Source organism: Fistularia commersonii, chromosome 9 (assembly GCF_037954325.1).
Source record: "Fistularia commersonii isolate RoL2024-O1a breed Wild chromosome 9, RoL_Fcom_v1.0, whole genome shotgun sequence".
Taxonomy (NCBI): domain Eukaryota; kingdom Metazoa; phylum Chordata; class Actinopteri; order Syngnathiformes; family Fistulariidae; genus Fistularia; species Fistularia commersonii.
Genome location: NC_141292.1, coordinates 992,441 through 1,005,687, shown reverse-complemented (window position 1 = coordinate 1,005,687; position 13,247 = coordinate 992,441). Strand labels below are relative to the sequence as shown.

Below are 13,247 nucleotides of genomic sequence, written 5' to 3'. Positions count from 1 at the left end.
AATCTAAGCCTCGAAGCCACCGTGACGAGCATATTCCACGGGAATATAAATTGACGGCCACCGACGTTTTTAATTGTATTTTATCGGCTCGGGAAAATTGGACGACGGGGATGTCGCGGGAGCTAAGCCGAGTGGGGGGGAAAAAAAAAAGGTTATCCGTCCGACGGAAGTATGCCGATCGAACATTTTTCTGGAATGATCTTGTCCTTCGGAACACGACTGCACGACATAATCATATGTTATCTGTTACAGCGGATAGAGCAGCGTCGTCCAAGGGAACACATGGTAAATGTGCTTCCAGGAAAAGGGGGATGAGGTCCTCCAGACAGACCTGCAAAGACGGAGTTACGTAAACATCTAAACCTGTTTTTTACTCCAACAGCTTGTAAACTATGACAGGATCCCAATGTTCCATGACAGCCGCGGGACAGACCAAAGCCCATGCATTAGAAAGATTATAATCCCAAACTCCCGTATCTCCAACATAAATCACTGAATAAACAATAATAAATCAGTTGAGAGGAAAGCTCCGGCAGAAGGTTTGAACATGCCCAATGCAGTAGTTCTGCTGTCCCTCCGATGTAAACGTACACGCTGTCCTTTTTATCTCAGTGCGGTTGTTCAAAACTGTCTTTTTCAGGAAGGTCACAGTTCGCGCTAGGCTAGGCTAGGCTAGGCTAGGCTAGCTTAAGCTTCCTCATGGCACCTGTTCCCAGGGGGCAAAGCTCCATCGGCTGAAGATTTCTTTTATGTTAAAGCTATTATTGTTATCATTTAAGCGACTAGCATGTAGCGGTCAGCGCTATTCTCTCTCCTTGGATCCAAACCGGAGCCGTTTCCACACCGGGAGAAGATGAATTAACGCAGCATATAATGTGTTCTTTTGGCTTTATGCTATGTATAAACAAAGTATGTTTTGCTTTTTTTTTTTTTTTTTTAAATCAATGAACAACTGCAGAGAAAACAAAATGACATTTCTGTCTACGACAAAACGATTTGAACTAAGACAAAAATAAGTTGGATTGAAGGTAACTTTGAAGCAAACACTCAATGTCGACATTTTACTATATTTTAGATATTTTATTTAGATGTTACAAGATCGCCACACTAAAATGACATTTTAAAAATGAACAAACTAAAATTAAAAATACATCTCTCAGGACCCCTCGGGAGCGTTGGTGTGGATCATCCTTAAAAGAGCGTGGTCCATTCGCATCGGGATTTGGGGCCACAGAAATATAAAATCGGACTTAAAATGTGCAACATTAGAGCGTCAGCAAGAGGATAAGGAGCGATCCGACGGAACACCAAGTGAGAAAACAACATGAATGTGCGAAAGCGACGGCGGCGGCACAGGAAACCGTCAAAAACGCCCCTTTCCATCAATCAGAAGCGCCGAAGCGCCGAACGCAGGAGGCCGATCTGCACGGAGAAGAAGCTCTGAGCGATGGTCATCGGTCAGAAGCCGTGCTTTTGATATACGGCGGCTGGAGTGGCTCCTATTGCAAACATACGCCCTGCACAGCTATTTCTAGATCATATACCGCTGTTGTGAAAGGTTGAGTATTTATCTTCTCTCCTGATATTGGCCGGCGGCGGTAGATGCCACGGTGTACGCTTCCTGTGATAATCTACATGGCCGGCTCGTGAAACTGGATTCGCGCGCACGCCGTTTCAAAGCGCTCCCGTTCCTCGCGGCATCCTCCCTCCCTCCCTCGATGCGCCGCACGGCCACCGACCTACACCGCCGTCCACGCCGCCACCGATAACTACGCACTGGGTTCGGCCTCCGCTTCGGACATCTTTCCCGTAAACATGGCCGAGCCCCTCTTGCCTTTTACGAGCGCTCGCCGCCGCCGCCGCCGCTGAGCGGCTCGGCGACGCCCGCTGTGCAGCCGCTCGCTCTGACCTCTGCTACGTTCTGAGGATCAGGTGGCCAAACCACAGTCACGAACAGCTGCTCTGATCTTTCATGGAATCAGCAAGTGGTGATGGTGGAGAAGCGTGTGTGTGTGTGTGTGTGTGTGTGTGTGTGTGAGAAAGTGTGTCCACGTCCAGTCTGCTGGTGTGTTGTGTTAAAGCTACCGTGCTTGTTCCCATGTCACACGCTCAGAGAGGGGAAAGTGCCATTATTTAATTTTCCGTGAAGTTCTGTCCAGTTGGAGGAGAAAGATGGTCCGGAGACGATGGCTGAGCGCCAGAGGAACCCCAGGAAGATGGAGGTGTGTTTAGAAACGCATCAGATGGTGCACCACGAAGGAGGTTTGGGGTTTTTTTTGTCGTTTTACTTTCCAGTTGCTTCCGTGGACGTGGAAACAACGAACGTGGATTCAATCGTACCTCGACTTCTGTGAGATCGTAACTTGAATATCAAATTCAATTTCCCCATGAAAATGAACTGAAACGCTATGAATCCGTTCCAGCCCCTGGTTCCGTTAGAGAAGAAGAACGTGCTTTATAAATAACAAATCTTCTCCTTTTTCCTTCAGGGGTCTCCAACCAGAACCAACCTTCTCCATCTCACCCTATTCTCTGGATCCTCTCTCTCACACCAACGACTTTCATATCTTCACGCACGACGTCCATCCATCTTCTCTTTGGTCTTCCTCTAGACCTCCACCTTCAGCAACCTTCTACCCAGATCTTCGCCCTGGTTTGGACATGATAGGAGGAGTGTTCATGTCCAAACCATCTCAGTCGTCACTTTGTCTCAGTCATACGTGTCCTGCTCCTCTCTGACAAATTCTTCCTCTCCTTCAGGCTTTTCCCTTCAGGGTCTCCACAGCAAATCCACCTTCTCCATCTCACCTACTTCTCTGGCTCTTCCTCTCTCACACCAACGACCTTCATATCCTCTCTCACAACGTCCATCCATCTTCTCTCTGGTCTTCCTGGAGACCCCTCATTCCAGCATCCATCCACCAATATATTCACTCCCCCTCCTCTGTCCAAGACCGGACCATCTTTGTCTCCAAAACATCTACCGCATGCCGTCCCTCCGAGGGGCTCATTCCAGATCTTCTCCATCCTGGTCCCTCCCAAAGAGAAGCTCAACATCTCCATCTCTGAGATCCACAAAGCTAATCCTAAGTCGGTTCCTCTGTACCGCTCTTGCAAAAACCAAAGTTCTCTGTGAATGCCCGAGCGTTCATCTTCGAGAAGAAAAAAGCTCCATCGTCTGAGGTTCACTGTAAATGAAGAAGCTATCAAGAAGCTTCTAGAAGAACTAGACGGCTGTGATCAAAGTGTCCTCCGATGAGACGTCGGAGGAGCGACGCCACCTCCGGGCTGGAAACGGGAAATGTTGATAGTTTCTCTGGAGGATCTCCTCCGTGGGTGGTTCCAACAGGTTCAGGAACCCCGAGAGACAGGAGTTCCTTTAATGAAGACCACTGAGCGATTCTCCGTACGGTCGGCCCAATGAGTGGAAGACCAGATCGGCGACAATGGAGGCTCTCCAGTCAGGAGGTCTTGGATGGCGAGGCGGAGCAGACCGCTCTCCACCGGTTTGGTCCAACTTGTCTTCTCCGGAGGGCCTTTGAAACATCTGCTCAGAAGCTGGATGAGAGTGAAGGAAAACAAAGCGAGCGGACCTTCGTTGTCCTGCTCCGTCTCATCAGCCGCGATCCATCGCCGCTTCCAAAACGGTACAACTTTATCAAAACCACCTCTTACGGGATCCTGCTCCATGTTCTGGAAACATCTAAAGTCCACCGATGACATCACAACATTCCTCCGGCGTCTGTGGTAATGTTTTGAAACAAAGCCCCCCCCCCCTTCTTCCCGTGCACGCCGTTTTAAAGCGTGCACATTACCTGGCAACCATTTAAATGAAGTCTCGTCATTTGGCGCCGGCCGCTCGCGCAATCACCCTCGGCGGCGGCGCTGGAGACCTTCTGCGCTCGCACGGCGGGAGCCAATCAGCCGGTGTCAGGGTTCCGGGGCGCGGCGTGTCGAACCCAATCGCTCCTCGCCGCGGATCAAGATTGATCCTGATTGATTCGGCTGCATAGTACGGCCGTGAGTAATGGTTGCGATACAGCGGGAGATAGGCTCGGGTCGAGTGTGTGTGTGTGTGTGTGTGTGTGTGTGTGTGTGTCTGAATCACAGCCAGTGCCACAGGTTGTGGATTAAGGCAGAGGACATCCGTGCATTTCTTGAGCCGTCGGGCCCGAAGCGGCTCCAGTGGTCAGAGAACAGACGTGACTATTATAAGCTGCTATGGGACGCATGGTAAATATTTAGTTTAGGCGAGGAGGGGCAATAAATTTTGAGAGCTTTAACCCAATCGCTGCCGGGACGGGCGTCCGGGGGGGGAGGGGGTCCGACGGGACCGACGGGAGGTCGGAGTCTCGGCCCGGCTTCGGAGAGCACGGTAACACCTGGAGTTGTGCCATCCGGCTCCAAAGTCCATCTGCTCGCCTTTTAAATGAATTTCCCATGAAAATGAGTGAAGATGCATCCGTTTCACGCCTATGTTGCGTTTTTAAATAAGAGAAATTTACCTGATACGGTAAGAAACCGATAACGCAGAAAAAAAGTCCGATGACTTTCAATCCTTAACTTCCGGGCTCCACACTTGATGCTACAATGCTATGCTAGATGTAACTCTGAAGTCCACAGATGGACAAATGAAGCCGCTCCTCTTTAAAAGCGTCCAACCGGGACGCCTCTTTGGACGCCTCGTCCGTCCACGTTCCGTAAACGTCTACCGCCTCCTCACAGACGACCCTCCCGGTCATCGTATCTCACGATCCTTGAGGTTCTCTAGGCTAGCTAGCTAGCAGCGGGCTAAACGCCACTTCACTTCCCAGCGGCGTCCACGTGGGTGTCACAAAGCTAAACATCCACTGAGCTTGGGCTCGGATCTCTGAGAACTCCTCAGTTGATGCGCTCAGAAGGTTCCAAGAGAGCAAACCGAAGCGAACCTCTTCGCTAGCGTGTGCCCTCCGATTATGAAACTCACCGGCGGTGAGTAATCACCACGGTCTGCTCGCCAATCCTCCTGCTCTGGACGAGCGCCACCGTCTAAACACGCCGCTCAGCCGTGAACCCCGTTCAAACACGAGCTTAAGACGGACCGACAACGGAATTAAAACGAGCGGCGGAGGGGAAAACAAGCTGTTAATCCCCGCCGAGTGTGTGAAAACGCTCACACCCAATTTCTGGAAAATCTGTATTTTATTTGACAACATCTGTTGGGCCCTCCGGCAGTTTTACTGTCAATCGGAGAGCCGGGGTTTATGGTGTTTTTTAGGCCGGAGGAGTATTTCTCACAAAGCGTGGAAACCGAGCCGCAAAAAATAAAAAAAGCCGCTGAATACGACTCTCGAGCCATCTGTGATATAATACACGTGATATCGTAAGTATTATAAATAGATGCTCGCGCCCCAGAAAAGAGCTTGATGAACGTCGGAGAAGACGCACGTCCTACGTCCTGAATGAAAGTAGCTGTTTGGCCGCGGCGAGGCAACATGAAGTAACGCGATGCCTCTCAGGAGCCGACGTCAACCATGACCTCCACAAAACTCCCGGGATGGAATGTTCACTTTGATCGCTAAATTGCATCATTAACTAATAGCGGAAAATGTAAAAAGGGGAGGCCGTGACAGCGCCCGCGGCAATTTCCGTGTAATTCAACTCCATCATTACGCATGGGTGGACTCGGCGCACGGCTTTGCTTGCTAGCGCAGCTAGCGGCGGGACCCTCGGGGAGGGAACGGGACGCGAACCGTTCATCTTAATGACTTTTGTCATGACTTCCGCTCGTCCCGTGTAATACCGTCATGTCTACCAGATGAAGCAGCTTCTCACGTGAGCGAGGGGAAAACCCGTGATCGTGACGTAGCGCGGGTACGGCGGACAAAGCAGCCAATCGACGGCGCCGTTGCCCCGTTGCCATGCTAACGCGAGCGTCGCTGCCTCCGCCGCTAATTCAGTAGTGTAGTAAATCTGGTCTGCGCTAAGCTAGCAATAGCATTGCCATGTGTTGCCATGCTAACGCGAGCGTCGCTGCCTCCGCCGCTAATTCAGTAGTGTAGTAAATCTGGTCTGCGCTAAGCTAGCAATAGCGTTGCCATGTGTTGCCATGCTAACGCGAGCGTCGCTGCCTCCGCCGCTAATTCAGTAGTGTAGTAAATCTGGTCTGCGCTAAGCTAGCAATAGCGTTGCCATGTGTTGCCATGCTAACGCGAGCGTCGCTGCCTCCGCCGCTAATTCAGTAGTGTAGTAAATCTGGTCTGCGCTAAGCGCCATGTGTCCGGGTCAGCGCGGCAGAAAGGTCGATAAAGGGACAACGGGCCATCCGATAAATCCTCAGCCGCTCTCGGAGTTTTGACACGGGCGATTAAAAAGCCGGGGGTTCCCCGTTCTGCCGAGACTTGTTGAACTTTGACCCCTCTGGCCCGTGACCCGATGACCCCGGCCTTACGGCTCCGTACCGGAGGGCCAAAACAAACATCCCACGTTTACGACCTCCCTTGCGCGTCGCCGTGGCCGGTATGTGTGAGTGTGTTTTGGGACTCACGCTGAGGTTTCTGTCCCAGATCTGGATGGTGCCGTCCTGGCAGCCGGCGGCGACGAGCTTCCCGTCCCGGCTGTAGGCGCAGCACGTGGGGACCACCTTTTTCCCCTGGAAAGAGCGCGGCTTGAACACCGACTTGTGCTGCTTCTCCGAGTTGACGTCCCATGTGCGCACCGTCCTGCGGACAGGGGGGGGGGGAGGGGGTCGAGAGGCGGGCGCCGTTTATTTCCGAGCGCGTTCCATCATTTAAAAAAAAAAAAAAAAAAAAAAGAAAAAATCTGCCCTTCAAAACATACTTGGTCATTAACACCATCTGCTCAATAATACAGGGATACACTGTGCCCGGGGCTCTGTGATGAGCAGGCAGTTAGGAATCTAAAAATGACACCGCAGTTATGACATGCATGGTGGATCGGGGGGGTGGGGGGGCAAACAGTGGCGGCGGCGTAATGCCACTCCGGTGTGTGAATCCATATCCGGAGTTGACTGACGGGCTCTTATTGAGGCCTAATGCAGATTGCTGTCGAGTCTGGGAGGCCAGAAACACCTTCGCCCGGCAGAGCCGAGGTAAAGCTCCGTTAGTCGGACACAACGGCGTGTTTCGGACAAGAAAGTAAAACATTCGATCGATGAGGGTTTCAAAATCCATCACCTTCCAAATAAACAACGCGCAGAGAGTTCATCGGTATCAAGCTCACAATGGATAAAGGACATTTTGCCCTTCGGAAGGTTCCTGCTCGGATTCCCTTCCTGTGTGGAGCTTCCATGTTCTCTGCGTGGGGTTCCTCAGGGTTCCTTTCCGAGCCCAAACCGGAGAGACCAGAAGTGTGAAAGACACAACTCGCAGGATAACCGCTGGAGATGATGAACGGATGAACAGTCTGCCGGTTAAGAGAACGCCTTCCTATCATGGGAGATTTTTTTCCCAGCAGAATTCGGCTAGTCTGCGGTTTTACAACGTCCTGGAGCTACAGTGTTTCCCGATGACCTCGCCTTATTCCATCGTTCCATTTGCGACGATAAAACGGAGTTTGCGCACAAACTGGTTGGCAAGCGGCGCGAAACCAGAAAACCCCGGTATCTGCAGCAGGTTCTGTGATTCTACCCTTGTGTTAGCATAGCATACGACTAATACATTTATGAATGAAGGCGAGGTAACCGAGAAACACTGTAGCTCCAGGACGTTGTAAACAGCGACAAACGTACTCATGTACAGCTCCACCTTCAAGTTCCGGGTTTTGACGAAAAAAACGGGCGACGTTGAGAAACCCCTGAACTCCGAACGTTCAAAGACTGCAGAGATGGGATTTGACGGGGCGGCGAGATGAGGCCATTAAAGCGGGTCTGACCCAGAAAATCAATTGGAAAATTAACATCTGAAAACAAATAAAGTGTGAGAAGGACGTGCAGGATCTGCAGGCAGGGAGTGATGTCTGGCGGGGCGAGAGGTTAGCGACAGCACCGAAGCCTCCGTGAAATACCGAGTGTGTCCTACATCTGCTCCGCAGATCACCAGACGACGGCGGGTTCTCCGGACGCGTCTAAGTTACGGCGCGGCGACGGTTACAGGATTATAGAAATTGTAATTTGTGAACGATACGTGAAACGAGGGATTCGCGTATCAGTTAGCGTCAGGAAAAAGGGTGGATGGACGTTGATTTAAAACAGATGCGAGCGCTCGTGCGCCGTGGACGGTGAGAATATGGAGCGGCGGGCGTTAAATCAAAGCTGAACACGTCACCTTTGACCCCGAGCGCAGAGCTGGTTGTCAGGAGGATGTGGAGGCAGCAGATGCTGCTCGCAGAGTAGATCTTTACCTGCTCTCATCTTCAAATGGGACATCCATCCATCCATCCATCACTCACAACTTCACAAATGAATCAAACCCAGCTGCACAGAACATCCTCAGCCTCTCACACACACACATTACCAGAGGCCATCCCAGTGTGTGTGAGAGTGCAACCCGCCACCCACTGTAGTGAGCGTCATGACCCCGAGGTCACGGGGTCGGCAGAGGAGTGTAAACACAACCCGGACCGCTACTCAGAGCCAGGCAGGAATTCCACCGCGGCCCACACACACACACACACACACACACACACACACACACACACACACACACACACACACACACACACACACACACACACACAGGATGACCCGTGTTTGGGTAAGCGTCACAATGTGATACAAATGCCAGCCGAAGACATTGGTTTCCAAATAGCAGTGTTTGCAGGGTGCTGGTCTTGGAAGCCTCTCTGGCCAGAGAAGTTCAGCCGCTCAGGCTGAAGGCGGCCTGGTGACGCCTGCCTCCACCTGCCTCCACCGGCCTCCACCTGCCTCCGCCTGCCTCCACCTGCCCCTCTGCTTTGCCTCCAGAGGCCCCAGGGTGTCTGTCAGGGCCAATAAAGACAACCGTGCCTTTCGGCGTCGCGCACGAAACCCGGAATGCTATTTATCGTAAGGGCCGTTTCCAAAAGACGGCCCCGCTCGCTGTCGGAGGGGTCGGGGCCCGCCGAGGGGGATGAAATATCAATATTCAGCCTCCGGGTTTACGTCATGGCACCTTAGGCTGGATGACAACATATTCTGGCGCGGTGAGAAAAACACGGCGGAAGCGGTGACTCCCCTTTTCTCTTAGGGCCGACTCTCCGGGAGCTCGGGGGGGTGAAGCCCCGTATACCTCCAGCCATAGGCGACGCCTCCCGGGGCCCCAGATCGTATCTCCGTGCTGGTAAGAGGCCTCCTTACCAGCGGCCAGAGATCTCCTTCCACCATAAGGAGATAAGAAAAGGAGAGCCGTTGGGGTTATTTATGGGTGGAGCTCTGCGTTGGCTGGATGGCTTCCTGGTGGAAACAAATGCGACGTCGCCGAAGCCCAGGAGGTCAAGAGGATTCACCAAGAGCAGGAGGCGGCGTTTGTTCATGAAAGCTTCAGACTCTACCAACGGCTGCTTGTTAAAGGTACAATGTCTTGCTACGGAGCTGACGGTCAACACGGTATCTCAGCGGCGCCGGCGAGAAACAAGTCAACAAAATGAGCCGGATGGTTGATTTAGAAGATTTAAAAAAAAAAAAAAAAAAAAAAAGCGACACTTCAAATATTGGAAACACATGGAACCGAGAGTCTGCTGGGTTTTCTTTTCCTGACTCCGGTATTTCATCGGCGCCCGGTCGGACGGGCGGCCGGTCCGACGGCGCGTCTGATCTGCGGCCGTTTGTTAACACCTCCGGGGAAATCCCAAACTTGCCGACACTCGGCATCGGGGGATTTCGCTCCGAGGACGGCGCTACTGCTGCTGGCTATGAAAGCTCAGAGCAACGGGTCCGAAAGGATCGGCGTCTAGATCAGTGTTTCCCAACCGCTGTGCCGCGAGAGATCATCAGGTGTGCCGTGGAAAAATGCCCACTTTCACCCGATTGGTCCGAAAATTATTTATCCAACGCAAATAATGCGTCTTCCTCTGTCTATGTGGGCAGCGTGTCCATTCCATGGCGACGGGTCGTGAGTTAACCTGTGCATCTGTGTGTCTGAGTCATTAGTGACGCTTTGCGTGATACATTTTTAAAATAAAAAGTACCGTCATTTCCGGACTGTTGAGCCACACCGGCTAGCCGGTCGCTATCTCGGTCTTCCTCCTGCGCGCTAAAACCGTCAAAGTCGTCTTCTTCGGTGTCGGAGTTGAACGGACTCAGAAATTCCCGGTCATTTCATCGGACCGATGTGACGAGGATGAACGTTTTAGCGGCGTGAAGCTCGTTAGCGTCCCCCACCCAAAGTCCACATATTAGCCGCATCGTTGTTTTCGTGAAAAAAGTCGCGGCTTATCGTCTGGAAATGACGGTACTTGTATCTGTGTAAACAAACAGGCAGCGTTGTTGAAAACTACCAAGACGAGTTGCTGAACTCGTCTCTAAATCCAAACAGCAAAACATTAATACTACCTGCCGGCAAAATCATTGGAGAAGAAATGTTCGGCTCTGGCGTTGATAAAGAAATAGCCAGTTCTCTAAAATAATACCATTTCCAGACATATTGATGACGTGTCTTCAGACATTCTGGAAAAGTTGCACATCAGTGGGAAATTTGCATTGCAACTTGATGAATCTACAGATATTAGATATATTAGATTTCACACAAAGTAAATTGAGACGACGGTTTCATTCTAACTCATTAAAAACTGTTTTTGACATATTGATTTTGTTGTGTGCCGTGTGATTTTTCTAACGTAAAATATGTGCCGTGGCTGATAAAAGGTTGTGAAACACCGGTCTAGATCACTCCGAAAGGAATGATAAACCATTAACGCTTGAATCCAGCAACGGGGAAGCTGTTACGTTGTGATAAATCAAACAGGAAGCAGGTTTCCGGGACCATCTGGCTTCTCCTCACGACCACGGGAAGGAGTTCCAGGGCAGGTCCGTATCGGCCCGGCTCATCAGAAACGCCCGTGGATGCACGTGAAAGCGCCGTCCGTCAAATGTATAAATAAGGGAACAAATGCCGCATTCACGCCCCGGACGAGGATTCGGCCATGACGGCTGATTCCCCCGGGCGGCGGGGAGTTGGCGCATTCCTGGGCGCCACAAAGGAGGGCGACGCTCGGAGAGGCGCTGGACTGCGGGTGAACCCGACGCATCCGACGGCGTGAATCACGCCGACACGCTCGGCCGAGCTCCGTGCACGCTGCCTGTCCACGCTCGTCAGTCACGACCAGACGCTCGGTAACCCGGGGGTGATGATGCAGCGGAGGTGAGATGTTTGACGGGCCGGCCATCAGCGGCCATTCAGACAGGACAATGAAGATGTGTGACCCAAAACTGAGACTGCAGAAGGTGAGAGGGACAGTTGTTGATTTATTCTTCTTCTTCCTTTCCTTCCAGCTGCTTCTTTCAGGGGTCGCCACGGCCGATCAACCTTCTCCATCTAACACTATTCTCTTACATCAGCTCACTTCATGTCCTCTCTCACAAAGTCCATAAATCTCCTCTCTGGTCTTCCTGTAGACCTCCTGCCTGGCAGCTCCAATTCCAGCATCCGTCTACCAATATATTCACTATCCCTCCTCGGTACATGACCTTCTCTCCAGAACATCTACCATGTGTCGTCCCCCTGATGGACTCGTTCCCGATCCTCTCCGTCCTGGTCACTCCAAAAGAGAACCTCAGCATCTTCATCTCTGCCACCTTCAGCTCTGTTTGCGGCCTTTTCCTCAACGCCACTGTCTCTAAACCATGCAGCACTCCTGGTCTCACCACCGTCTTGTACACCTTTCCTCTCATTCTAGCTGATACGCTTTTCTCCACCCGTTCCAACCTGCTTGAAAGCATTTCATCATCTCTTCACCAATCTCTCCATTGCTCTGGACTGCTGACCCTAAGTACTTAAACTCCTCCACCTTCTTTATCTCCACTCCCTGTAGCCGCTTGGTTCCACTTGGGTTCCTCTCAATCATACATGTATTCTGTCTTGCTGTGACCACCCTTCATTCCTCTCCTTTCCAGAGCATACCTCCACCTCTCTTGATGTTCCTCACAAAAGAATTTCCCCTATGGGGATCAATACAGTTTATATTATCTTATCTTATCTTCCTACACCTGCTCCCTGCTCTCGTTGGAGATCACAATGTCATCTGCAAACATCACGGTCCATGGAGATTCCTGTCTAACCTCATCGGTCGACCTGTCCATCACCAACGCGAACAAAAAGGGGCTCTGAGCTGATCCTGTGATGAAGTCCCACCTCCACCTTGAACTTCTCCGTTACACCTACAGCACAACTCACCACTGTCTCACAGCAGGCATACATGTCCTGCACCGGTCTAACATACTTCATACTTCAGAGCTGATTCCGTAATCAAGTCCCACCTCCACCTTGAACTTCTCCGTTACATCTACAGCACAACTCACCACTGTCTCACAGCAGGCATACATGTCCTGCACCGGTCTAACATACTTCATACTTCAGAGCTGATTCCGTAATCAAGTCCCACCTCCACCTTGAACTTCTCCGTTACACCTACAGCACAACTCACCACTGTCTCACAGCAGGCATACATGTCCTGCACCGCTCTAACATACTTCATACTTCAGAGCTGATCCCATGATGAAGTCCCACCTCCACCTTGAACTTCTCCGATACACCTATTGCACAACTCACCGCTGTCTCACAGCAAGCATACATGTCCTGCACCGGTCTAACATACTTCCAGACCGTAGCCCCTCTCCTGGCACCCGGCACCCCTCTTCTGGCTTTCACTCCGTCAGGTACCCTGTCGTATGCTTATTTTCTAGATCTATAATCATTGTTGATTTATAGACCGCCCCAAAACACAGTGACTTCTGGTTCTGTCCTGCTAAGAACACCAGAAATCCTGATACAAAATGCAGGCCGTGCATCTGTTTTGTGCGACTGTGTATTTCCTCCTCGGTTCCCGTCCCAGGGCCAACTGTTCGCTTTGACCGGATGATACAGACAAAATAATTAGTTCCTCGGCAGCAGCGAGGTCCTGAGGCGGTGTCCGCCGGGGCCCGTCTGCGCACAGCTACAATTCAGAGTCCAGCTGCAGCCCCCCGAAAGCAGGCCAGCAGTAAGGGAATCCCTGGCATTCCAAACTCCTGGAAAGGCTCCTCAAATTGTGCGAGTTTGCGCGCGAACATGTGCGAGTGTGTCTTCGGAATCTACAGAAGTAACATGTGGGCTCAATTACGGCTGCCATTTGTC

The 13,247-nt window shown here is 51.5% G+C and overlaps 1 protein-coding gene across 1 annotated transcript in view; it reads right to left on the bottom strand.

The window, feature by feature from the left end:
• The window catches only part of wdr70 (WD repeat domain 70), a 46,351-nt gene that overhangs the window by 21,283 nt on the left and 11,821 nt on the right, over positions 1–13,247 (bottom strand). Inside the window, exon 10 of the mRNA XM_086151795.1 lies at positions 6,527–6,701. Within this exon, the coding sequence (XP_086007921.1) occupies positions 6,527–6,701 (175 nt within the window). The remainder of the gene's footprint in view (positions 1–6,526; positions 6,702–13,247) is intronic.